The sequence below is a fragment of the Anoplopoma fimbria genome, chromosome 1, assembly GCF_027596085.1.
Source record: "Anoplopoma fimbria isolate UVic2021 breed Golden Eagle Sablefish chromosome 1, Afim_UVic_2022, whole genome shotgun sequence".
NCBI lineage: Eukaryota > Metazoa > Chordata > Actinopteri > Perciformes > Anoplopomatidae > Anoplopoma > Anoplopoma fimbria.
In genome coordinates, this window is record NC_072449.1 from 25,854,653 (window position 1) to 25,880,943 (window position 26,291).

Genomic DNA, 26,291 nt, shown 5'->3' on the forward strand with positions numbered 1-26,291 from the left:
TTTCACCTTGAAGAAAAATGGAACGAGAGGCAGAATTGTGCTGCGCCTTTTTTATTATCATTGGAGTGGGGATTATTTAAGGGGGAAAGCACTGAATCACCTTTGGAGAGTTCATCCAGTTAGTCATTCTGCAATAATTAATTCTTTCTAATTAGTTCTCTTTCCTCGACAGTACCGGAGCAAGATACTGCCCTAAAGAGCAACTGCTTAAAAAAGGTTTTGTGCCACTATAACAACAATCTCCATAAAGATATTGCATTATTAATTGATAGTGCTGCTGGATAGAAAGATAGTGAGCCGTGACTACTGTCATATAGAGCCTGTATAGCAAACTCGTGGTCTGTCAGCCTTGTGCAATATACTGAATGTGAGTGCACTGGCAGTCGAGTAATAAAAAAGTTTTTAAGTGCAGTGTCTGCAGCACAATAATGAAGACATTCAGGCAGGTGTTTCACATTAGCTAGAATGCAAACAATCACTTTTCCCAGACAGTGCAGTGATTTGGGCTGAAATTGTTTGGAGACGTTCAATCTCACTGTTGTTTTTTAAAACGCCATTTTTGTTTCACACTGTGCCATACTGCAATTATGAACTGCCAGTTAGCGGCTTTTAAATGATCATATTTCCCTCTCCGCATGATGGGAATTCATGAAACATACACCAGACAAACTGCATCAGCGAAGATTGGAGGCTGTTACTCAAAGCTCATGGTCCACTGTTCCACCTACAGGGATACAGGAGCAGAGCTTCTAAATTAGCAGTTTGTTTGAACTCAGAAAAGGTAATCCTCATACTGGGAGGGGCGTATTTTAATAAGACGAAATGTCAGCCTCCTCGATATTAACAGTGCCGCTCTGTTTACCTTTTATAGGTCATACACACCCACGCAGGTGTTTCCAATTCTGGCTGATTACACCTCTGCTCAGGTTCAAAGAGGGCAGTTATTGCAGGCTTTTTTCACAGCAGGCGTTTTGATTCGTCATAGCTGGAAAGGCACAGGTGATAAGGATAACATTAACGAGGGCTTGGTTCTATTAAGGTGTCCCAGTAAGCCATGTGATGTGACAATAAGCCACTATCCACAAATGCACAACCCTGAAACCAAACTGAATGCCGCCATCTTTCATTTTTATCAGTTTACACCTGTCAAAATGTCTTCTGTGGAAAAGGCCCATGACAAAGGTGTCATGTGTCCCACCTAACAATGTGTGAGCAGCAAAGCTAACAGAATAGTCCGAGAGATGTCAATCAAGCTGCGTCTGTGCATGCTCACTTTAAAGCACCTATGTCGGTTTAACATAGGTTTGCAGAGCCTTAAGAGTAAAATGTGATTATCAAAAAAAGAGAGACACATTGGGAATGTGAGGATGTAACATAAGGTTATCAGTCATCTGCATGCCGGATGATAGCTCCTCACTGATATCTATTTTTCTATTTGGTTATATGGGCATAAAATCACACAGGAAAGGGTAATACTTATTTAGAAAAAAATTCAAAATCCCAAATGACCTCCCCATTTTCTCACTCCTCCTCTGTACCACTCTGTATTTTTTTCCCCTGGTAAGAGTAGTGTGGCACTGTGGGCTGGGAGAAAATGTTTTTGTATCCTTCCACAGATGTGTTACCTAACAGCTAGCATCAATGAAAACCTGCAGGATGGAGAGTAGCATCACCTTGCATTTTACTTCAGTTAAAGTTCAAACTCAAGCAGTAGCATTATTTCTAAGCCGGGTGAGACCTGGCTACAGCTTAGTTATACTTTCTACAAACAAAAAGTAACGCATCACAAATTTCAAGAGAACCGAAATCATACCTCTGGGCACGGTCTCAAAGAAAAAAAAAAACTAAACAGTGTGAGCTTCTCAAAGCTTGCAAAGATGGCACAGTTCCCTGAATGGAGCTCTGTTGAACTATATAAACTAAAAAAAAAATCCAGCTTCACAGCCTCCTCTTGCTCGGGGAACCTAAACCCCTATAGGTATCGAACATAAGAGCCAATCAACAGAGTGCAAATATTTCAGCACCCTATGGAAGACCTACTGTAATACAAGATATATATGCAGAGAAGATGCAAGAGCAGCATTCGCTGAGCTCCTATCTAATAGTTTTCTCAACACCGAGGCACTATTCAGTGTAATCAACTCTGCTATCAGCCCTCTGCCGTACAGAATCCTCCCAAGAGAAACATGCAGATTCTTTTATCCTTCATCAAAAGCTTGTGAGCAGCGGGTTCCCAATCTGCTGCTGTTTTGATGCCATTTTAATCTGTCTCAAACCTATGTTCCTGTCCTGTTTATAAAGAGGTGTTGGCCATATGAAGTGCATCACCTGTCGACGAAAGGTTGTCCCAGAGGAGCTCTGGAAGGAGGTCTTTGATAAAGTTAATGCCAGCCTCTTATCGGTCACAAACAGCTCTCTGGCCACTGGTATTTATGCAGTTCCAAGTTTAAGAATCTAGCCTTGATCCCTTAATCCTCAGTAACCATAGACCTAACTTCAAAATGCTGTTTTTGTCAAGTTACTTTGAGCCAAATGATACACCCATTGAGACCTATTTAACTAAGACAGCAGCTGATGATCCCTCCACAACCTTTATTGTTTTATGTTTAATGAAAGACTTAGGGACAAAATGATCCCTAACTCTGCAAACAAGCTGGGATAAAACCCTCTGCATGCTAACTGTCCAGCACTAATTAACAAAGCATGGTATTAAAAGAGCTAAATATTGTTTTTGTGGAGACCAAAATAAAACATTCCCAGTGGTTAAATACCATATGTTCTGCTTTGTGAGTAACCAGAGTACGTTTTTGGGTTCCTGTGACATTTTCCTCCGGTATTTCTGAGGCACTCAGAGACCTGTGTGGAATTTCGGGACATCTACCACAGGAATGTAACACATGTTCTGAGGACTGGAATAGGACCCCTGGAAAACATCACATGAAAACATGATCAAATATAGGAATTGTGGTAAATGGGGTAGTTTAGTAAGTGTCTTTACACACAGTCAGAAATGTATTATTCTCTTTATTTAGGATCTGTACACATTAGGCTTCCGATCTCATCACTCTTGATTATGTACTGCAAAGCTCTCTGGGACTGCTGTAAAAATATATTAAACACTAACATCCAGTATGCTGATGTCATTCTATTTGTGAGTACATAATAAAGCTTGCAGGTCCGCTCTGTATTAGTAAACTAGAACTGTTGCTTCTGAGGAAAAAAGGAGAAAAGTCAGCCTGATCCATCCAAAAAGCCTGTGAAGAATAAACCTATTAACATCGCTTCAGACAATGAACTGAAAAAAAGTGACAGCCTCCAAGGTAACATATACTCTCAGGTTAAGAATTAAGAATGGTGATAAAACCTCTGTTAAGTAATGCTCAAATGGACCTTAAAGTTTAGATAAACTTTAAATCGTCCCACAGAATGACCTTCACCATCCACAAAGCAGCTTATCCGACACGCAGCAAAGATCGTAGCTTTGCTTCTTTGCTGTCCATCTGTAATAGCCTGGTAATTAAACTGAATTGCCATTTCGTTTCAGCTCATTCGTTCACTCTTTTCGAATAGCTGAACAATATTAAGATGTGCTTTGGAACCAGGCTTCATCCTAAATGGTATCTGTATGCGCCGGTTTATTATTATCAATGGCATAACTGAGCACAAATTCTTGCTCTTTATAATTTTCTGTTTTCATTTCTCACAGGACATACATTGCAATATTTAACACTGCCATCATAATTAGCCTTCTCCGTTAAAAAAAATTGTCGCCTGGGCAACGTGACATTTAAAACAATCCCATATCCTATGTGTATTTGTATATATACACATAGGATATATATGTATATATGTATGAAAGACCTTCTGATGGCTTTTGATATAATGTGAGCCTCGTAAAAGTGAAGAAACCAAGACTTTTCTTAATTTAAAAAAATATGTATTTCACTGATAAACTCAAACATAAAGATTTAACTGAAGTTAAATAATTACAGATTATATGACATGGGTAATTTTTTTGGAAAACATTTTTACATCACAGGAACTCATTCATGCAGGCTTGCTCATGCAGGCTTTTGTCCCAAACTTCTCATTGCCCCAGGTGCCTGACAGTTATCAAGCTGCCACCTGAATAAGGCATACTTTTCATAACCTCTTTCAGACAAATATTAATAAATAACGCTCTATACGTCATGGAGGCCCACGTGGGCGCCTGATCCCTGGATTGAGAAACCTCCAGACTAGTGGTTCTTAATGTCATTCAGTTTTAATTCTTTATTGCCCTACAGCTGCTTCATGCCAGTCTTGTGTCAGAACAAACTCAGAAGAGTGTCACAGCCTCTGACAGATTCCATATGTTACAATTATGCATGTAAATGCTCACTCAGCACCACAACCACTTACAGAAATGCCCGTTCCTGGAGAAACATGATCTTCACTTCGCAGGCATCACCGCACAGATTAAATGTTTTCAAATTACTTGTAAAGGCTTTCTCGCTCACACATATTTTTCTAGCTTGGTCCCTTGGTTTCCATCTTTAATAACAAGTATAACCTCATGAATGATTAGATAGTTGGCATAATGAAAGTTCCTAAATTAAGGAGCAGAGCAGACTCAAATGAACAGCCTGACAGTGTTTTTACTTCAGCCAAGTATACAAACACTGTCTTGTTACATCTCACAGAAGGCCAAACTGCTATTTGGGGATAAATAAATTGTTTAGATACCATGGATGACACAGAACATGCCTTCTTTCTCAGTCCATTCAGAATGTATTTAAACAGCTTTTATAGATCTTTTCATTCAACTGTATGAAGCTTAGTATGGGGAAAAAATGTTTAGTGAGGCCACTTTTTCTTCTGATTATAAACAATTTTTCTCTCATGAAAATCACCAGCTGGAGGTGGCAGTTGGCCTGCTGTCTGATTTACCTCTAGGCTTGTAGTCTATTATATAATACCAAGAGCGTATTACTGTCTCGTCTCAAAGGCAGAGTTGATAAAAAAAAAAATAATCATGATTCCATCTTGGCAGCAATCATTTCGTAAAATGCTGTAAAAAAAAAAAAAAAAAAAAAGTAAAATCTGGTATCTGAGGCTGTCAGGACTGTAGTTAGAGCGTCCCATCGTTTCATTTACCTGTCTATATACTTGCGCATATTCTGCACGTGCTAAAATGGCCGATGCACTCATTGCTTGTCAAGGGAGTCTTCTACAAGCTGATAGCTTAACAACTGTGAGTACTTACAATAGCCATGATCACTGTTTACATGGATCATGATATTTTTTAATTTTTTAATTTTTAACGTTTGAAGCTAGTACTCTTGATAGTTTCGCCCTATTACCAACCCTGCCAGGAATATTTCACCTAATCTGTATGAAAATACATGAATCGTCAATTTCGTCAGTAGAAGCTCAAGACATCTTTTAAAGCAGTGGTTACCCAGTGGGTCGAGGGTTCGAACCTGCCATCTGTCACTTTCTGTGTGGAGTTGGCAATTCCTCTGCAGAAAGCGTCAATGCTTTCAGTGGGTGCACCTGTGACTTTCTCCAACAGTCCAAAGATATGCAGGTTAGGATAACTGGCGACTCAATATTGCGTGAATGGTTGTCTGTCACTATCATAGACTGTGATCTCTATGTGTCAGCCCTGTGATTGACTCACGTCCTCCAGGGTTTAGGCCTAATTGACTGCCCCTCATGCCGAATGTCAGCCTGGATCGATTCCAGCCCCCCCTGGTGATCATGTAAGCAATTGTGGTTATAATGGATGGAGCTTTTTCAGCTCCAGGAAACATAAAGTGCACATCAAAATTTGACTTAAAAGCTTGTGCAGCACAATCAAGGAGCTGTAGACAAACGGTTGCGCCATGCCCAATATTTACCTCATTATTGCCTTTATTTTCCTCCTGTTGAAGAGCACTGCCATGGAGCAAAATGATAGAGGTAATGAGGAAAATACTAGATATTTGAACCCACTATGCAATCGCTTGGCTATGCAGGAAGCACTTGGTTTATGCTGCACAAGATGTTTGGGGAATTCTGCTGCACACTATCTTCCTGTGTTTTTCTGAGTTTCAGCCCCTGAACTACAACAAACTTGCATACACTTTAAATTTGTGCTGGCCGTTTAGAATTGCTTTGCATGTTATTTATTATATTCCTTTATTGATCCCCATGGGGGAAATTCAAGTGTTGCAGCAGCTCAACTACACAGACACAGACAATAAATACACATACTATACAACTACACAGACAATAAATACACATACATACACAGACAATAAATACATACTATACAACTACACAGACAATAAATACAACTACACAGACAATAAATACACATACTATACAACTACACAGACAATAAATACACATACTATACAACTACACAGACAATAAATACACATACTATACAACTACACAGACACAGACAATAAATACACATACTATACAACAAAATAAAGATAGATGTTTTGGTGGTCTCAATTCATTGCTGTGTGATAATAAAATAAAAAGATTCTTCAAAGATGCTGAAATTCTTTAATCCGCTACAGTGAATATTTCTAAACCAGATTTATACTGTTTCAAAATGATACAGTCTGCACAGCGTCGTCTGATACAGTAATTTGGATATAGATGTGAGCAGATTTGGCCAAAGCAGGAACTAGGGTTTCGTATTAGCCCCACTCAAAGATCCATCAATTGTCCTTGCGTCACTGGTGGATAGTTTATACAGCATCTTAGCCTAAGGTCGTCCAGTCCGCACAGAAAAGTCAAAAATACTACCGCCCGAACAGGGACTTGAACCCTGGACCCTCAGATTAAAAGTCTGATGCTCTACCGACTGAGCTATCCGGGCTCTGTCTGCGTGGTGAAGTATGACGCTTAAGAAGTCTACACTGTAGGTTTAGAACACGTTAGTGGTGTACGGAGAAACGCAAAATAGAGGATATGGTAAACAAAACTAAGTTAAAAAACCAGAACACAATCCGAATCTATGCACTACTAGGACACGTTGTGATATAACATATTATTTTTAACATATTGTAATAATATGTAGGATTTAGAGACTATCATCTACTGCCATCTGGCGGCCAAATCGCGCAGTACAGGTATATATCGCCTACGTCATACAATAATAAGGAAGTAGCGGCTTAACAAACACCCACGAGTCAGGTATATCTTTTTTTGCGTTGACTTTATCTTTTATTACACGTTGTAAATGTCTAAAGGCCAGCATTGAAGACCAAACCAAGACTTTATTCTCGCCTCCATCGGCTCATTCTGTTGTAGCTGGATTAGTTGTTGTTTTGATCCTTTGTTGTGGTCTCTTTGTGGTGTATGAAGGAGCTCTATGGAGAGGTACTCATTACAGAAAGTCATCGGTGAGGGGTCTTTCGGTCGGGCTTTGTTAGTCCGGTGTAAAGGCAAACAGGAAAAGTATGTCATCAAGGAAGTCCAGCTGCCAAAGGTATGTGCAAACAATATATATATTACATTACATTACATATATCTGCTACAGTAGCTGTCCCCTCACCTGAGAAGTAACTGAACTTGAACAAAACAAAATAAGAATCCCCAACGTAACCTGCTGCAGACTATTTCATTCTAGACTGGTATGTCCCTGGCTTTGGATATGGAAAGGTTAGGACTATTTGCTCTGTGCTGATAACCAAAAGATTGTGGCCTAGTACAGAGACGTGGAGGCTGATTGTTTTTCATAACAGAGAATGCATCCATGGTTGTATTTGCATTTTTATAGAATCACTCCAAATTGGAGAATTCGAGGAGAGAAGCCATCCTGCTGTCCAGAATGAAACATCCTAACATTGTTGCCTTCAGGGAGGCATTCGAAGGTATTCACAAAACTAACTCTCTTATAACAAGACATACAGTTATTATTACATTATTACATTACATTACAGTCATTTAGCAGACGCTTTTATCCAAAGCGACTTACAGGAAGTGTATTCAACATAGGTATTCAAGAGAACTACTAACCAGAAGTCATAAGTGCATCTCCTTTCTTATAAAGCAAAACCAGACAAAAGTATAGTGCAGTTACTATAATTGCAACAGACTAATCCGAATATAGTAAGTGCTATTATGGGTTGGACTGCAGAAAAGACAGTGTGATTGCGTTTGTTCAGCTGATGACCTCCTGTGTATTGTCATGGAGTACTGCAGTGGAGGAGACCTGCTCCAGAGGATACAGCAACAGAAAACTACGCAGTTCTCTGTTGATGATGTAAGCCTCGATTTCCTTAAGCTATTCTCACTATTTCATGTTTCACATGATGTCTTCTGTATTTCATGTTTGCTTTATTGATCTTTTTTATTTCCAGATCTTGAGGTGGTTTGCTCAAATGTGTGCTGCCGCACTGCATATCCATGATAGACGGGTTTTACACAGAGATCTGAAGTCAAAGGTGCAGTAGTCTCTAGACATCATAGTTTATAGTTACTTTACATGTGTATAGATTCCCTTGTATGTCTATAACAGTAAACATACATAGAACAGACATTACAAACTCATGAGGAAGATCAGAACAGGAAGCCGATAATTTTGTTTATTGGTTGGATGCATGTTGATGAAATCTCATCAGTTTGAGCGCTGTGGAGTGAAATGAACAATGATGAAGTTGCAGATTGAGATAAGATCATCTCCCACTTATGCATAATATAATCATTTTCGCTGGTCTTATTTTGGCCTCATGTCAATTCATCACTCCTTTTCATTTCCGTACCCAGAACATTTTCCTGACAGATAATGGGACAATCAAGCTCGGGGACTTTGGCTCAGCGTGTATTCTGAACAGGTGCAGGAAGAGAAAGGCAACAATTTATAGTTTGCCTCTTTTCAATCACTGCTCAGTGCTCAATTTGCTGCTGCTACATTTGATCTTTTACCATTTTTTTGTAATTGTGTTGCAGCTCAAAAGCATACGCTCATACATATGTTGGGACACCATATTATGTGGCTCCAGAAATCTGGGACAACAAGCCATACAACAACAAGAGGTATTTTTTCCATGTATGTTTGACTGGTTCCTTTATTTTCAATGGCAAACGATCAAATGAAAATAAGATTAAACCTTAATTACTTTGGATCAATGCCAGTTTGAGGAAATTGGAACATTGCAACAGGAAATATTAATCATCGGGTAAAGCAAAAAACATAAACCCCCCAATTATAGAACAATATAAGAAAACATAAAAAAGTCTGATGAATAAATATTATTTGTGAAATGTGGTACAGAGGGCCATATACATAGACAGAGTCCAAGCTAATGTTTGTGTATACAGGAAGACTATACACACTAGTATATCTATATTGATGCCTTTGCGATATCTATAGAATGTGCACATGTTATTGACATTATTGACCATGTGCAGAAAATTGGCAATATTGATTCCTATGAGTTAAATTTATCCTTACAAGAAACACACCAGAGGTACACAGGCGGAGGATACAAACATTACATAGGGTAATGTTTGTATCAGTGCACTTTGAATATTACTTTGAAGGTAGAGCACATGCAGACGCTGTACCGGTGGCTGGACCAATCAAGGTTTCAAAAGATTCCTTTCATTTTGTAAAGTGAGGATTCTTCCGGGTAGTTTAGTCTCCCTCGTCTAGGCTTCTCCGTCTTTCAGGAGAAACTGTCAAAAGTGAGAATCAACCTTTTGTCTGCCGTTGTGCCTTCCTTTCTCCTGACTGAGGAGGTGATGCGCTGATTGGCGATGAGCTACAGCTGGTTTTCCCCATGATTGAAGCGTGTGGATCATGGGATCCCAAAAGGTACTAACTACCTTTTGGGATCCCCAGCTGGCATCTGTTCCCACAGGGCCGTTGTGCTTTGCTCTGGCTCCATCACCTGGTGTTTGTTGACCCAAGGTGTGAAAAAGCAATATACAGAAATACTGTATACGCTCTGTTTGCTTTACATTAGCATAGCGTAGTTCCTAGAACAAACTAAAAATCCTCATGAGCTTTCCTAAATTTTCATGTTTGCTCAGACTTTCCCTGCCGGCTTGATCAACTTAGTTTTTTAACACAACGCTCAAAATGTCCAGTCCTGAGCGTTGGAGTGTCAATAACAGTGAGGAGATTTCAAAACAAGTCTGTGTTCTCAGCTCAGCAGTGATTATGTAACTCATGCGTGGGTTGACCCGTCTTGCCTTATCTTCTTGACCTTGCCAGTACATGACTAATGTCTGCCGTGAATGAATAACCATCTCTATGTTTGTGTGTCCTGCAGTGATGTGTGGTCTCTGGGCTGCGTTCTCTACGAGCTCTGCACTCTGCGACACCCGGTACTTCCCCTCCCTCCTCTCGCCATGTTCCACGGGTTGGACTGCGGGCCTCTCTCCAAATATTTTCAATGAATCATTGTATTCAATATTCCTGCTGTCATCTTGCGTCACAGCGAGATCCTGCAAGGCTTTGTTGTGGAATGATGGAGGCCCTGTATCTTCAGCTGAGTTTCGATCATCTGCTGTGTATTTTATTTTGGCTCAGATGTTGCGGCGTGGTTAGTTGTCTCTCGGAGATCCTCACGCCTCGCTCTTGTGTCCAGTTCCAGGCATCCAGCTGGAGGAGCCTGATCCTTAAGGTGTGTCGGGGTGCGTACCCTCCCCTCCCCAATCGCCTGCCCTACGAGCTGCAGTATTTGCTCAAGCAGATGTTTAAGACCAACCCAAAAGACCGGCCGTCCCTGCACAGCATCCTGAGCTCTCACCGCGTTTCCAGACTCCTGCGTACGCACCTGCCCTCCCAGGTACAGAAACAGCCAACGCCTTTGAACCTAAAAGTGCCCTTCTCTGCAGTTTGAGCTTCCTGCATGGTGACAGTCACTCAAACAGTTGAACCAGACATGATTTTATGGTCGCTCATCCATCAGTTCGACACACTGTCACAACACGGTGTCAAAGTGAGAATTTAAACTCTTACACAATTTCCCCAGCTGAGTCGACCCCGTGTGGAATCTGACCTTTGACAAGGCGCTGTTAGTTCAGATGGCCACGGAGCTCATGTTATGTGTTGTGATTGACTGCTGTGCTTTGAATCTTTTACAGGCGCTGGAGACGCAGGAACAGGGGAGGCGTACGGGTCGATGGAATAGAGAGGAGGGAAGGAAGGTGGCTAATCTTCTGGGAGAGAAGAGTTTACTAAAAACGTCAACATGTGAAGGTAGAGTCCAAGTCAAAGTTAACAGTGTTGTCAAGAAAATGTGAAATACTGCTGCAATTCCACAGAGAACCACATCACAGACATTTTTGTGAAGACTGGTAGGATGATACATGTTGTTGTCAGTGAGCAAATACCAGCTGTCATACATGTGTTACATGTTTTTATACAATTCTCTCAAGTTTTGATCATTCTGACAGGACTCAGCCTTACTTACTCAACACAGCCATACCCAAAACACAGGAAAAATATCATCTGAGTTATTTCTAGAATACTTTCAGATGCTTTATTTTTTTGAAAACCTGAGAACAGTAAGAATAAGAATAAGCGCTGAAAAGAAAAATGACTAATCCATTCTGGTTGCAACTGAAACAAATCTTTATTATAGCAAGAGAGATTCCCAAATGTATTTCTTTTTTTTTTTCCTTCATTTGTTTTTGTGTTTTTTTTATCAATGCAGCTTGTACAGAATATTAATGTTATTTCTACTCAGGATCCTACTGAGAACAATAAATTATACGTATCCTAAGTAACCTTTTACCTCAGGAGTGGAGTTTCCTGAAGCCAACTGTGAAAGCAGAGAGCCAGGTCCTCGAAAGCAGTGGGCCGCTGAGCCATCGGACACCGTGCGGCAGATGTTGGCCAATGCCAGCCTCGTCTCATCTGACAGCATGGCATCAACCAACCAGGCCTTCACAGCTTCTACAAATGGAGGTATGCTAGCAGTAGCAACGTTATCACCCACTTGAAGTTTGTCAAATAAAATTCAGTATCAGTGTGTATCAGCTGTGTCCGTGTTTGTCCGGGTGTGTCAGAGGATCCAGAGGACATCAGCCAGAGGAGACGGTGGGACAGGGATCCTCCTGAGAGGCTACTGAGTCTGTTGGAGAAGGCCCGACTGAGCAGAGCCTTCAGCACCTTTTTAATCAACACTGGAGGTCTGTTGACATCTGACACACATGGCGTGTTAGTTTGTTAGTCATTTCCCTCTTTATAGGAATACGTCATATGTCATCTTCGTGGGTGATATAAACAGTCCTCTGGGGTTCTCTTTTTCAGTTGAAGACCCTCTAGTGGGACCCCTCTCCGAGCCACAGGGTGACGACATTGACGGTGGTGAGCCTGAAGTGGTCGTAAACGAGGAGCGTCTGCAGCCGCGCTCTGATGACGAGGACACGTAAGTGATCCTGATTTACTATCCCTAATCTAATCCATCTGGTACAGTAGGGGTAGGCTTCTGGTTTTATTTCACGTCAACGTAGCACCTAGAAAAATATACAAAACTCACAATAAAATTCCTATTAGAAATGAATGTACAAAGAGAGGAGATCTCTGTTTGATATCTGTTGAATGTAGGGAATGTGCTGTTTTTGTATGACTTCTTATATGAAAACAAAGTTCAAATGTATTCTACTGTTTCTCCTCCCCACAGAGACTTTGAGGAAGAATCTCCTTGTGACTGGATGGATGAAGTTGAGAACATGTTTTCAGAACACTAAAGCCTCATTTCGTTCTGAGCCTACACAATCAAAAGGTGTTTACATTAACTAAAGACACAAAAGTCATTTCACATCATGTATATAAGACCGACCAGGTTTTGATCTAATGAATGAGGACCAACTTTAATAGCATCTTTCTATCCAAGTTTACAAAACCCCAGTGAAGCTCAGACAGTAACGGTATGACAGTAGTTTTTATATTACATTTTAAGCTCTGCACTGATCTGTGTGAACCGGATCACACTGCTGCAACAAAACACTACAATTTGATTTGGATATTGTTCAACTTGCTGTCATAAAACCTTTTTTTACATAAAGATATGTGTGATGTGTGTGTGTGATGTGTGTGTGTGTGTGTGTGTGTGTGTGTGTGTGTGTGTGTGTGTGTGTGTGTGTGTGTGTGTGTGTGTGTGTGTGTGTGTGTGTGTGTGTGTGTGTGTGTGTGTGTGTGTGTGTCTGCCTCACATTTGATTTTATGATAACATTCCTGATTTGCCTTTGTTTGCCTTTGTCGGGAAATGCAGGAAATATTAGTCTGAGAGCAGCTGGGTCTCCACAGGGTCACACCTTTTCATGTCGATTTCCTCTCCAATATCATAAGCAGACTAAACATGTCACTGGTATTTCTTTGTTTTTTACTCCTTGGCGAGACACTAAGAACCCACACAATGGTGCAGACACTGAGAAGTGACTGCTGGTCTATTTATGTACCACTAGGTGGAGTAGAAATCACTGATGTGAACCGTTTGTAGTTAGTGGGAGTGAGAACTTCTTGTTCTGGCTCAGATATAATTTAACCTTTGTTGAATTCCTTTTTGATATTAAGAATCAGCTATAGTCAGATTCATCTAGGAGTGCTCATAGTGCTTGTATATGGAGTCAAAGGACTATGTTCTCGGTTATTTGTACACTGAAGAGCATAAAGTCGTTTCATATAAGGGAACAAGTAGAGCCTGTTTCCATCTTTGTTTTGGCAAATTAGAAGCTCAACAGTATCAGGTAAAAGCAGCAACAGCTTAACCACATGTTGGTAAAACAAAAGAAAAAGTCTCGCCCATGACGGTTTGGGCTCAACAGGATATAGATACTACAGACCCTTGAGTCAACAAAACCATAATGATGCTGATTCACCAGTAACAGTCACACCAGGGATGGATTATCCCGCTGAGGCCTCCCATTGGCTGACAGGAGGACTCCGCTGTACAAGTCTTTTTCCACATATCTGCCCACGATGTGTTTTATTGAGGAAGCCCGGGGCCGAAGCGCGCCCCTTATCTTGAAGACACACTGAATCCCCCCTCCAGGGCTCACACCCCAGCCCCCTGCTTTTTTTTTTTAATTCTTACTTAATTTCCCCTCGTACCTCCAAAGATGTCCATGTTTAAGCGAGGATGCAGATAAAGTGGTGTAGCATACAAGCTACAACACCACCATACTGTGTGTCCTGCAGATAGGAGGGTCTCCCATCCGTGTCAACGACAAACCAGACGCCGTCTTCGTAGTTCAGCCATCTAATGTAAACTATGGAGTCTGAGCTTGAATGGTATAACAAGGATTGTGTTATTTAGGGCTGCAATCAAGTTTTTGAAAGGTTTGAACCTAAGTACTTTTTGACTGAAATCTGGACTTGCCTTAAGTATCAAAAAGGGTCATGTATTTTAAGTTGCTTCTAATGCTCTTGTCTTATTTATGTATTTATTCTTTGATGAGATATATGATCAAAAACAGGAATCTTTAATCTTGAAACTGTATTTTATTAGGGAAAAGTAATATAAAATCTTTATTAGACACTAATTTGTTGAACAATTTGTCATATTGTGTTGAATTACAAAAATTAAAGGTTTTCTGTTACAAACTGTAATAATGACTTTAATAGAGTGTCGTAATACTTTAGGCCCTGGAATGAATTACCCTGTGCAAGTAGGCAACAGCCAACATGCACAGCTGATGTATGTAGTAGATTTTGTTTCCCTCTGTGCTATACTTCAATCTCCTTATTGATTCTTCACTTTTTTCTTTTTCCTCCCATATTTTGTTATTCAGATTCTATTAATAATTCCATAATGCTCAGTGTCACTAATAAAGTAAGCCAGCAAATGGGGCCACCTTGAGCCTTGAGTCATAGCGTCTGCTGCAGGCCTAAATTCCTTTTTTGTTTGTTTCTTTCATTCTTTGGCTTCATTAATAAATACCAGCATCTCACAGTATATTGCTGTTATATAATGATAATTAATATAACAAAACAACACCTTTCTAACAAAGTCTCAAAACAAATTACACAAGTGAACCTTTATAAACAAAGATAGAATGTATTGCAGGACTATTGCTTTGCATGGAATCGTCTAGTAATTCATGTTATTAAGTCCATCTCTTTCAATTATTGGCTCAAGGGTGCTGTAAAAAAAAGAATCATGACAACAGTTTTCTGAGGTTGCACTTCAGAAAATTCAGAGCCGAACAAGCAGATGAACAGGGGCTTCCTCTTTCAGGAAGGATGTGAAGTTGTGTCTGTTGTAACTCAATGGCTATAAATGGGTCAAAAAAGGAATTTCTCTTTGAATGAATTGCTCCTTTGTGCAGCACTCCTACACTGAGTGTTAACAGCAGGGTTGTGAGGTCAAAGTCAAATCAGTTTGATGATAGAACTCATTGCACTGACAAGTGAACAACACAATTTCTGCTTTAATAAAACCTCTGAGAACTCACCGCAGTGTTTTCTTTTGTGGGAGAAGTTCAAGCGAATCCCACAATGCCCTGGTTTTGAACATCGCGTGCCAGCTGAGCAGCTCATGAGTAAAAAAAAAAAAAAAAGATCAGAGGGCCCTGATATATTTTCCTCTCTATCTTTCTCAGTTCAGCTTACCTTGAAGTGTTACTCATTTCAAACATGCTACATCCTGTATTACAGAGGTACAGTGATGTTGAATCTCTGGACTCCCGCTCAGACATTTAATCTGAAGTGCTTCATTGATTTTCTTCCCGCTACATCCTGGTGACCCAATAGCATACATTCAAGTAGCTTCCTCTCTTATCAAATGATGCACAGAAGACCTTTCATTTTGATTGTCTGCACATCTGGACCTGCAGCTTTTGTCATCGCCTTCGATGAATTATTGACGCTGTTTATCTGCAACAATCTCTGTTCCCCTTCTGTCATGGTGCCTGTTTTTGTTGCCTTCTTTCTGAAGGTTCCCCCCCGCCCCCAGTTTCACACAGGAAGAGCGTTGCAGATGCAAAATGACCCAATGATCTCTGTCTGGCTACCGATGCTTAGGACGGCATTTTCTACCAAAGTTCTCCACTTATTCAGAACAAACTAATGGAACCTTAGTGTTCACATTTCTATTGTGTCTTTATTTGTTTTTAGATGTTCAGCTGCATTCGTTTCTGTACTGTATTTTTAGTAAGTTTTTAGTAGACATTCATAGCCTCACTGGTATCAACCACACAGTGAGGGAAACAATGAAACCTGCTACCGTGACTCACCCAGTAAAGAGAAGTGCTGTTTATTCTTCTCGGGGAGCAGCTCTTCCTGTTAATAACAAAGCACTTAGGCACTGCAGTTGAAGGTCTCTTTGCAACTCTAAAAATGGGAGCTGTCATTGTTATGATTATTTGAAGCCCTCTGCAGTGACCCGCCATTGTCTCCTGCCAGCGTTTCGTTGCTCTGTATTAGACAAAAGACAAGCAGGGGTTTGTCGTGGAGCTCTACAATTCGTCGGCTGCTCAAAGTAAAAAAGTCAGGAGCAGTTATATTTGGATCCCGTGTAGTGGGACGGTGCGGGCTCTGCACCGGGTTATCGGGCCATTTGCAGTTTGAAAGGCTGCTATTGTTTGTGGCTCACACCGGCCTGGTGACTCCTGACTTTAGGCAGGGTCACAGGCTCTGCTGGCTTGTCCCTTTGCCATCCTTCCTTTGAGCCAATAATAGATCGATGGCAGTCTTTAAAAGCTTTCACACTTGTAGCTTACAGACAGTTCTCCGAAATCCGATACTTTACATTTTTATGACGTAAGAAGTACATTGTTACATCAAATTTTGCCCTTTTGAAGATCCCACAGATTATTGTGTGACGTTGGCAGCCGCAAATCTTCATCACTTATCATCTCATGGTGAAAAATTACAGGAAATATCTTTTCTCTTTTTTTTCATGTTTTCACGCTACTTATCTACACACTGATCTAAAGGTGAATCTCCTGTCCTATACTGTCTTCCCCCACTTTGCAATATTTTCAGTGAAAGATATTACCTCTGCATCTCTGCGTATATCCTGTGATAAGTAACACTTTTCATGGTGGTTTTGAAATGAGTCAGATTTGGCTGCACGCATTTGCTGCTGAGAAACTCCCACTATAAAAACATTCACAGTTAGAAGGGCTAAAAAAGATACCCGATAAGTATTTAAAAAGAAAAAAAAAGGTGTGTATGTTGGTTCATAAATGAGGTTGACACAGATCAATTGTAACTCTAAACTGCTTGGTGTGCAACGCATGACAAAGAATAATGCAGTAATTCAGGCCCCAGCATGAATCAAATATTTCAGTCTTGATTCTGTGTAAAGGGACATATTATTGATCTAAAACAGTGCATGGCCACTGAACAAGTTCAAACAGGAAAGAATAACGAGTTAATGATTAATGTCCTGATCAGTCACCGTGCCACTTCGAAACACATAACACTGTTTGCATCACTGGGAAAGTTTCACACGGTGATGAGAGTACAGAGCGTGTACTGGCTTGTGTTGGTGTGTGCTGGAACAATGTTTTAAGTTTCATTCTATGTTCTGTCAGGGCAGCCATCAGCTTCAGCTCATTTCATAGACACCTGAAGCTTAGAAGTTGTGAAATCCATCCATCAATAATCTTTTTAATAACATGTAGGAATGAGGGCTGCACGGTGGTGTAGTGGTTAGCCCTGTCGCCTCACAGCAAGAGGGGCCCGGGTTCAATTCCCAGGCTGTGTGGAGTTTGCATGTTCTCCCTGTGTCAGCGTGGGTTCTCTCCGGGTTCTCCGGCTTCCTCCCACAGTCCAAAGACATGCAGCTTAGGTTCATTGAAGACTCTAAATTGCCCGTGGATGTGGATGTGAGTGTGAGTGGTTGTTTGTCTCTATGTGTCAGCCCTGTGACAGACTGGAGACCTGTCCAGGGTCGACCCTGCCTTCACCCATTGACAGCTGAGATCGGCTCCAGCACCCCTGCGACCCTTAACTGGATAAACAGGTTACGGAAAATGGATGGATGGATGGATGTAGGAATGTATGGAAGGAAAAGGATAGCTGGTCTGGGAAAATGTAGAAAAATCTGAAACTTCAGAGGATGGTTAGCAAAACAGTAGCAATAATATATACCTGTGTTTTTTTGCTAAATGTGGCGTTAATGGAAAACACAGGAAATAGTACAATCAATATATGATGATTAAATGGCAGATGCCTCTCTAGCCTGATGCTAGCTCTGTGGAATTGTCTTGGTCTTATCTGCCTGTTACATGGGGCTAATTGTGTGTGTTTTTCTGAAGCAAACAGATAACCTTTGGGGTATCAATGAGCCATGTCCTTCCCACACTAAGGCCACAATGTCAATAATTGTTGGTGTCTCTTCCAGGAGCCTGGTTCAAAGGGATGAGGAAGTTGTATTTTAAGCGTGTCATCCCTTAGTTTTTCTAGGAACCAGCATGTCATGGCCGTGGCCTGTGCTCCTGCTTGTTTTCCTATATCCTGTGTGTGGGCGTGGTCCTCCTGCCTCCTCTGCTTATCATACACACCTGTCTGCAATCAGCTGATCAGCCCTCAATCAGCCTACCCTTCGGCTTGTCAACTGCTCCTCATATCATTATCTTGAACACTGTGGTAGCTACGCTCATTCCATAAGCTTAGTACGTTGACTTGCCCCTGCAGTTGTGTACCTGTTCTACTTCTTGTGTGTTTCCTGTCTACATGCCTGCTTGCTAATCTCGTGCAGCTTCTGCCCACATCACTCACCCTCAACACCCAACCAACCTCTGGTTCAGTGCAACGTGTTCGGGGCCAACGTTGTGAAACCGCAACCCAGCAATGTTCTTTGGAGGGGAGAACTCACTGTTTTAGTGGACCATAGTCATGATTTAAGTCTCAGTAAGGCTTCCAGACAACAGTGGGTTTAAGAAAACAAGGGCATCACCTCAGTGGGGAATTAAATAGTGATTTTCTGTGGTTACAGGAGACAAAATTCTGCTGAGGAAGAGAGGATAAGTATTGTGTGGTCTGTGGAAATTCCTAGTGGGGAACATGCTGACCTCGAGGCTGACCTGTAAGCGTCAGCTTTTATGTGTGGTTGTGCTGCTGGGTGTGCTACGGGTATTTGTTTTTGAGTCTGTACTGCAGCATTAGCGGGGCCCGGATTTCACTAATCCTGCCATGTGCTTAGTGGAGCCCCTGTGTAAAACTTGATAGGTGGACCCCAGGCTTCATTACAAGTTGTACTGATCAGCTCTAATGTGTTGACTTTACAGTTCAGTTTAAATTTGAGGTATTTCTTTTACACTGTCCATAGCACGGTGAACATGCAGATAAGGATTCAGCATTTCTCAAGAGCTGAACAGAACAGACAGCAGCTAACAATAGTTGTAAAATGTTTTTTTTTTTTATGTGACACTGTGGCCCTAGAAATGAGTCCAAAACTAAATAAAATGTGATACCCTGAACTTACATTTCCTCAAAGCAAGTTTGAAAACATTTGAGTCAGTTTTCATGTTATACTTTGGTATAAAGTGCTTTGACATGGGGGCATATGGGACATGTGGCTGCTGTGGGGTTTGACCCGGTGACCTCTACTTTCTCTCATGAGACTGTCAGTTGAACCAGTGGGCTGTCCTCTCTGGTTAGCAGCTGTGGCTGCTGGGGAGGATTAATGTGTCCACATTAGCTGGCCAGACATTGTTCAAATCCCCAGGAGTTCCCAGAGGAAGGACTTCCAGTTAAGGAGAGCCCAACCTGTCCCATCAAGCAGAACACACCTAATCATGACAGGTTTTTTTCTCCAACAGACTGTTATACTGTGTTCAGTCAGGCTGAAACACTCAGACCGAAACAAAGGCAGAATATTATGTGTGCTGTTGGATCTGTACATTTTCAGTTCGAGGGACAACCTTGTGTTTCCAGGAAAATGCAGGAAGGTAAAGACTCATCCGGTCGATGGTCAGAAGAACAATGACGTGCACACACCCTTTGTGAAAGCGGTTGAAATGCCCAAATTTCCTGCCTGAGCTGCTGAAATGCATATGAAACAAGCATGAGCTTTCCTGTTCACTGCAAACACTTTTTTTGTAAACACCACGGCACTCAGATGAAGGGAGTGTTTCATCGACATTCTGTCTGCACTTTCTGTTTCATTCCAAAGATGTTATGCAACCAGGAGCTGATCTGGTCAAATAACTCCTCCAGGGATTGATAAGGCCTGTTTATGGTCCGAGGCGACAGGGAGTTGAGGAGGGCCCATTCCACCGCTGGTTATAGCTCAGTGCTGCCTCTGATTTTAGACTGAGGGAGGTTGTTGTGCTAGCAGAAGCACAACAACCTTCAGTCTTTTTTATTTTTTTGTCAAACCACATCCTGACGAATGGTTATTTAATGCAATGTTCTGTCTACCTCATTGTGTGTTTTTATTGCATTCTTCCAGAAGCCTGGGAGCAAGCAATCTGCCCCCGCCCCCCCAGAGGGTGACAAACTTTTTAAGAGCGATAATAATACCTGTTTACCCCAAAACCAAGGTGGGACTGTAAATACCAGAGATGTGGAATGTGGTTCTAATGTAATTGTGGGAAAATGTTGCACATCTCTCAATGGGCATGGGCCGTATCACTCTAATAACAGCCATTTCCTCTTAAATTCATCCTGTGACCCATGCAGGGAACATGGTTGATTATCCTTTGCGAAGAGCCCCCCCCCCCCCACCACAGATCCATTGGGACCCTTGTCATGTGATCCGGAGCGGTGGAGTGAATCCGAGGACGAAGACCTCACCCTGATCTCGCGTCATACTGAGAGGTCCCCGTTAATGCCCCAGCGGAGATTACTCCTGACACGAGTTCTCAACACACCAGAGGATCTTCAGTCAGATGGGACTGACAGAACTTCAAAGCAGCCATAAAGAGGTTCATTGGAGAGAACATGCTGGGTTTACCACAGGGGAGAAAGAAAAACCTGGAGGAAGACACTGACTGTGATGATACTGCAGAAGGCAAATGTTTTTTGATTTGTATGATTACAGCAGTTACTTAAAACAAATTACTTATCTTTATGATGATTCTTAAAGGCTAAACAATGCAAAAATCTTATTAAGTAGAAAAACTTTTGGATGTCAGTCCTTCTCTGAGTGTCGTAATCTTAGAAGTCTAAATAATTACGGATGTTTTATATTTTCTTCGCTTCACTCACGCAAAAACATTTCCCAGATCCCCGGCCCATCTTTTACTGCACGAGAACGCTTTGATGCACGCTCCCATCTGAAATTACCAGAGCAACGCAGAACAGAGTGTACGTGATGACACACAGTGTGGTGTCTGTGTTTTCTCACCCTGCAGCCCGCTGGGAAGGAGAGGTCATGCTGATTAGATAACTGTTGTGTATGCTGGGCAGCCTGCTGGGCTCACATGAGGGGGTCCGATCCCTGATACAGAGAGCTTATACAACCACAAGACTTCAGCGTATACACAACTTCAAGTCCTTGACATTTTAAGCAACATTGTACAATTGCGGAACATCTTGCAGTTACATCAGTCAGTGTTTATGAAGAAGGTTCTGGTTAATTTTTATAGTAAATGTGGGTATATTCAGTAAGAACGGTATTTACTTCCTCTATTAAGTTTAGAAAAACAATTAATTTACATATCTTAATTGCATTAGTACTGTCATTTCCTCTGGTTGTCCCTCTATCTCTGCCCTGACCTTTGGCCCAGATGACAACAGCCATGAAAACTTTGTGATCAGATAACGGTTGTATGTGCTTGATACACATGGCCAGACAAATTCATGCAGAGTGATTAAACAACAACATCCTCTTGAAATGATTAGTCAAGAACATGTCCTAGTTCAGGATGCTCAGCATAAGCATGTGGCCAAGTCGCAGCTACTCGCACGAGGATGACCTCCTGTGCAGACAATGCGAACCGCCTCCGAGTCAAATTGTACTTGTTTGTTTTCATAACAGCACGGGTCTTTGACCCCCGTCCTTGAGTCTCACATGTCTCCAGAACCAGAGTTATAGGTGGTGTATGAATAAAGTGCCGCTGCCTGACCTTCAGGCTATGTCAATAAAGCTAAAGCACCATGTTGCTTTCTTGTTATTCACTCTCACACCGTGTTGACGCCTCACTGATGCCATATCACTTGTAAATTTGTCCACAACTATGGACACAAATAACTTATACGTATGTATTTTCTATCAAACTGCAAATAGGACTTACTAATTAACTTTGTTATTTTTATTTCAGTTTGATGTTTTTGTGAGCAACTATTTTTTTCTAATTATGCCGCATGACTGTTTGAATTTTTGATTCCCTGTTGATCAAAAGATCAGCCTCTTCAGTGACGACATTAAAAACACCATGTCCTTGTGGAGGAGGAAAACAACATTTTACAGGATGATAAAACGGAATTTCTATCTAGGTAAAGTTAAATATAAAAGACACTGCAGTGCTTCCACTCCCTCCTAGTACCAACTGATCCGCTCACTATGTTTAAGCAGACGTCATAATGGCATACAGTCGTACAATAATGCTGTTTTAGACCGGGTGGTTCTTACACCACATTCCCATACAAAATTATTTAATGTTTGCCTGAAAATGGGAATACTCTGCTTGTATCTGTTGCCATTAATAAAGACTTCCTTCTCATTCCCCAATGGTTGCCACACAGGAAGCCCCTTCCCCCCCAGTGGAAGTCACACTTACTCCATCAGACTTTCTACTTCCACTTCTTTGCCTCCTAATTTGCATGCAGCAAAAACGTCATATAACCCGTTTGCTCTTGTGTGCTAGATGCTACAATCCAGGGGTGCCCCAGTGGCGTGGGGGCCCGTAGATAGAGCTCTTTCCAATGCAATAGCCTGGGTAACTCATTCGAATGTAATATACAACTCATGTGGGCAAAAATAAGTATAGGTGTGTGTGTGTGCGTGCTTCATAACTAGTAACTAGTGTGCACTGAGGCCCGTAGCTATCTTACCCCACTGCTACAATCTTCCCCTGACGGTCGAAAGGTTTAATGATGTAAATAAACAGGCATTGTACTGACATGTTATTTTGGTCGATTAGGTCCAAGTTCCTAATTTAAAACCATTCCTATTTAAAAAGAAAGCATCTTCTTCATTTAAATGACAAAAAAAAGTTTCAGGTGCAATCGTTTGTTTTAAACAGTACATGACTTTTATTCATTACTGTGGCATGAGTGCAGTATGTGGAATTCTGTGTCAGTGCATTTAATGGTCATTTAAAGACATAGGCAATAATGAAATGGTGCCAGAACAAAAAAGGCACTTCTGTGACCTATTTATAATTCACAATAAAAAAAAAAGAAGCCCTGTACAATCTATATCTTGATATAACTTTATGTTAATTTAATAGATGCTAATCTAAAGTTAGCACCACAACTTACCACAGAAATGTACAAATATACAGGCACAAGTAGCATTCAATATCATCACTGTCCTGCTGTTCGGGGATCACATTCCCCTCAAGGTCACTTGCAGAGTAATTGTGCTTAACACAATTACAAAATACTCCACAGGAAATAAGCAATCCACGTATGTATCCATGCATGTAGCAGTAATACTGCAGAGCTGATGCTGCCAATGACAGGTCCAAACATTTGCCCTGAGATGAAGATAATACCTGCTCCATAAAGCACTTCCCATTGTCTCAAGGAAGTTCAGTTTTCCAAGGAAGGATAGATTTAATACCTTTCATGTTGTGTGTAGAAAGCCCACCATCACACTGATGACTCATTGTGGAAGACTTTAGCTTTGAGATTCCTCAGGCTACACTGCAGGTTGGAGCTGGTTTCTGACTGCAGCGCCTCAGAGAACTTGACGTCATACAAACGGTTCACCTGAGACTTCCTCTTGATGGAGTTCTGGATGGTCTCTGAGGTGAAATAGTAAACAATGGGATCAAAGCAGCAGTTGGACACAGCAATGCAGAGGGCTATCGGGTAGATCGTCCGGACCACCGACTCCACAAAGCAGCCTTTTAAAGTTTTAGTGCGGACCAAAGCATAGAAAACCAAGTTCACGTTGTAGGGGATGAAGCAGAAGCAAAAAATGAAGAGGTGCACAATTATCATGCGCAGGATCTTTGCTTTGTTCAGCTTCCCCCCATGACTGATGGTCTTGGGGCGGCTCAGAGTCTGCAGCACCATGATGGAGCAGAACACGTTGAGCAGAAGCGGGATGACGAAGCCAACTGTCTCTATGAATATCACCACCTTGGACAGGTGAGATTTCCACTGATTAGAGGAGAAGTTCTCGAAGCAGAAAATGGCATCAGTCTTGTTATTGTCGCGGGAGGTGGTCTCCAACATGAACCCTGTGGGGAGACTCCCGGACAGCACCAACACCCACACGGCAACGCACACTATCTTGGCGTTGCGCTTGGTCCGGAGCGCCCTTGAGCGAAAAGGGTACACAATGGCTAGGAAGCGATCCACGCTGATGCAGGTGAGAAAGAGTATGCTGCCATACATGTTGGTGTAGAAGAGCGAGACGGAGACCTTGCAGAGCATGCCTCCGAAAGGCCAGTTCTGGCTAACGAAGTAGAAGACCCTCAAAGGCAGCGTGAAGACAAACAGGAGGTCAGACACCACCAAGTTCATCATGTAGGTCGTGGTCTCGTTCCGCAGCTTCAGGGAGCAGGTGAATATGTAAATGGCCACAACATTGGTGATCAGTCCCACCACAAACACAATGCTGAAGACGGTGCTGTACAACTGGTATTTGAACCCATCGTTCTTGTCGCAGGTAGAGTTGTTTGCCGAGCTATTTGCAGCCCCGCCATGGGTAAAGTTGTCGCTAAGGAGGGTACTGTTGAACATTCTGAGAGACAAAGAGTGGAGGGACGATGGGTGTCTGTTATATAATTACTATATAATGAAAGGGCTGCCCTGCACAATGAATTCACCATGAATGGAGAGTAAAGCACAAAACAGTCCCAAACCAGGATACATTTAAAGACACTCTGCCGTTTAATAATTCAGGCCATTGGTACAAAGTTTTCCTTCCAACACAAATGCCCATGTTAGAGAGGACTGCTGCACATGGCCAACATGAGTCCCTGTCTTGATGTAGCTATATTGGGGGGTTACCTCACATTGAAAAGACCCCTCCCAGAGGACAGAGATTACGGCAGGAGCGTCCTCCCCTCCCCCTGTCCTGTCTCTTGAGCAGGCTGCAGCCCACAAGCTGCAGACTGAGCTTAATCAGATGAATCGGTCACACGAATGCGTCTCCTACTCACTCAAGATGTCCTCAGTTACCACGAGCCGCCAAAGAGTCCCCCCCCAAAAAAAATGATGGCAAATCCACATTTAGGTCAGTTAGAGAGATGTCCTCATGGCAAAATCCTTTCTCTTTGTCAAAACTCAGTCCTGTGTTTTTGTCCTTTTCAGCTCCGAAGCAACAAAGTTGTTGTTAGCTTTCCACTTCTCACAAGGTCCTCAACACAAACCACCAGGCTCATTCAAAGGATCTCTGGAGCGTTGAGAGTGGCACAATGTGAGTGTCTCACTGTTTCCCTCCTTCTTCTTTCTCTTTCTTATCCTCACTGACTTGAGTCACTCAGTAAGTCCCCTTCTCTCTCTCTCTTTCCCCCGTTTCTCTCTCTGACAGCCTCCCAAGCTTTTGCTCAGCACGCACCACACTCAGACAGAGCTGTTCTTCTCCTTTGTGCCGGTATCACAGGCAGTTTTTGTACTTTGGAAGGGAGAGCAGCTGTGGTAACCCCTCCCACTGCCTCTCATCCAACTCCTCCTACTCCTTTGTCTGCTCTACAGTTGGAGTAGGAATCAACCACTCTGGGTTGTGAGGGAATTCATCAAAAGTTCACAATACATGCTCATCATGTGCTGGAATACTGTCACTATAAACACATTTTGAGTTATAAATAAATGTCTGTGAAATATATAGTTTAATTAAATGTTTTGAGCTATCTTACTTGATCAGTGAGAGAAGGGTGCTTTTATAAGGCCAAGAATCTCAAAACATTTTTAGATATTAAAGCATAACAACGAGTTTGAAATGTAACTCCACTATAATCAGATAAAAAGACAAGCTCTGACTCATGACATTTTTGGCTAAACTGTGATGAAATTAGTGAAGGTAAAAGGCCTCTAAATGTATTTTTTTCATGTTTTTGTTATTTTTTAAACCCCTTACCGGCTCCTCCGTGGAATGTAACTAAGTACATTTACTCAAATACTACTTTATATGCCTACTTCACACCTTTTTTTTCTCTATTACATTTATTAAGCATCTCTTATTACTAATTACTTTGAAGCGCAAGTTATTATATTACCAATATTATTAAATTATTATAATTATATGTAAATTAAAATGAGCTCCATCTCAACCAGC

The 26,291-nt window shown here is 41.6% G+C and overlaps 2 protein-coding genes and 1 non-coding gene across 3 annotated transcripts; 1 reads left to right on the forward strand and 2 right to left on the reverse strand.

Moving 5' to 3' along the window:
• Positions 1 to 6,786: 6,786 nt before the first annotated feature.
• trnak-uuu (transfer RNA lysine (anticodon UUU)) lies at positions 6,787 to 6,859 on the reverse strand. Its single transcript has one exon. It is a non-coding gene; the product is annotated as a tRNA-Lys (tRNA).
• A 294-nt stretch (positions 6,860 to 7,153) lies between these two features.
• On the forward strand, positions 7,154 to 13,020 carry nek3 (NIMA related kinase 3). Its single transcript, XM_054600743.1, has 14 exons — positions 7,154 to 7,176; positions 7,348 to 7,471; positions 7,763 to 7,856; positions 8,151 to 8,248; positions 8,346 to 8,429; positions 8,752 to 8,819; positions 8,935 to 9,021; positions 10,263 to 10,317; positions 10,581 to 10,781; positions 11,080 to 11,194; positions 11,738 to 11,905; positions 12,007 to 12,129; positions 12,251 to 12,368; positions 12,624 to 13,020. The coding sequence occupies exons 2-14, from the start codon at positions 7,355 to 7,357 to the stop codon at positions 12,688 to 12,690; spliced, it is 1,395 nt and encodes a 464-aa protein (XP_054456718.1). The 5' UTR covers positions 7,154 to 7,176; positions 7,348 to 7,354; the 3' UTR covers positions 12,691 to 13,020.
• A 10,073-nt stretch (positions 13,021 to 23,093) lies between these two features.
• lpar6a (lysophosphatidic acid receptor 6a) lies at positions 23,094 to 25,589 on the reverse strand. Its single transcript, XM_054600721.1, has one exon. The coding sequence runs from the start codon at positions 24,752 to 24,754 to the stop codon at positions 23,654 to 23,656; it is 1,101 nt and encodes a 366-aa protein (XP_054456696.1). The 5' UTR covers positions 24,755 to 25,589; the 3' UTR covers positions 23,094 to 23,653.
• Between the last annotated feature and the right edge of the window lie 702 nt (positions 25,590 to 26,291).

Coding starts and splice junctions, on each gene's coding strand:
- nek3 (XM_054600743.1), top strand. CDS start 7,355: ATGGAGAGGTACTCATTACAGAAAGTCATCGGTGAGGGGTCTTTCGGT. Junction 10,782..11,079: donor GTACGCACCTGCCCTCCCAG/GTACAGAAACAG, acceptor AATCTTTTACAG/GCGCTGGAGACGCAGGAACA. Junction 12,130..12,250: donor CTTTTTAATCAACACTGGAG/GTCTGTTGACAT, acceptor TCTCTTTTTCAG/TTGAAGACCCTCTAGTGGGA.
- lpar6a (XM_054600721.1), bottom strand. CDS start 24,754: ATGTTCAACAGTACCCTCCTTAGCGACAACTTTACCCATGGCGGGGCT.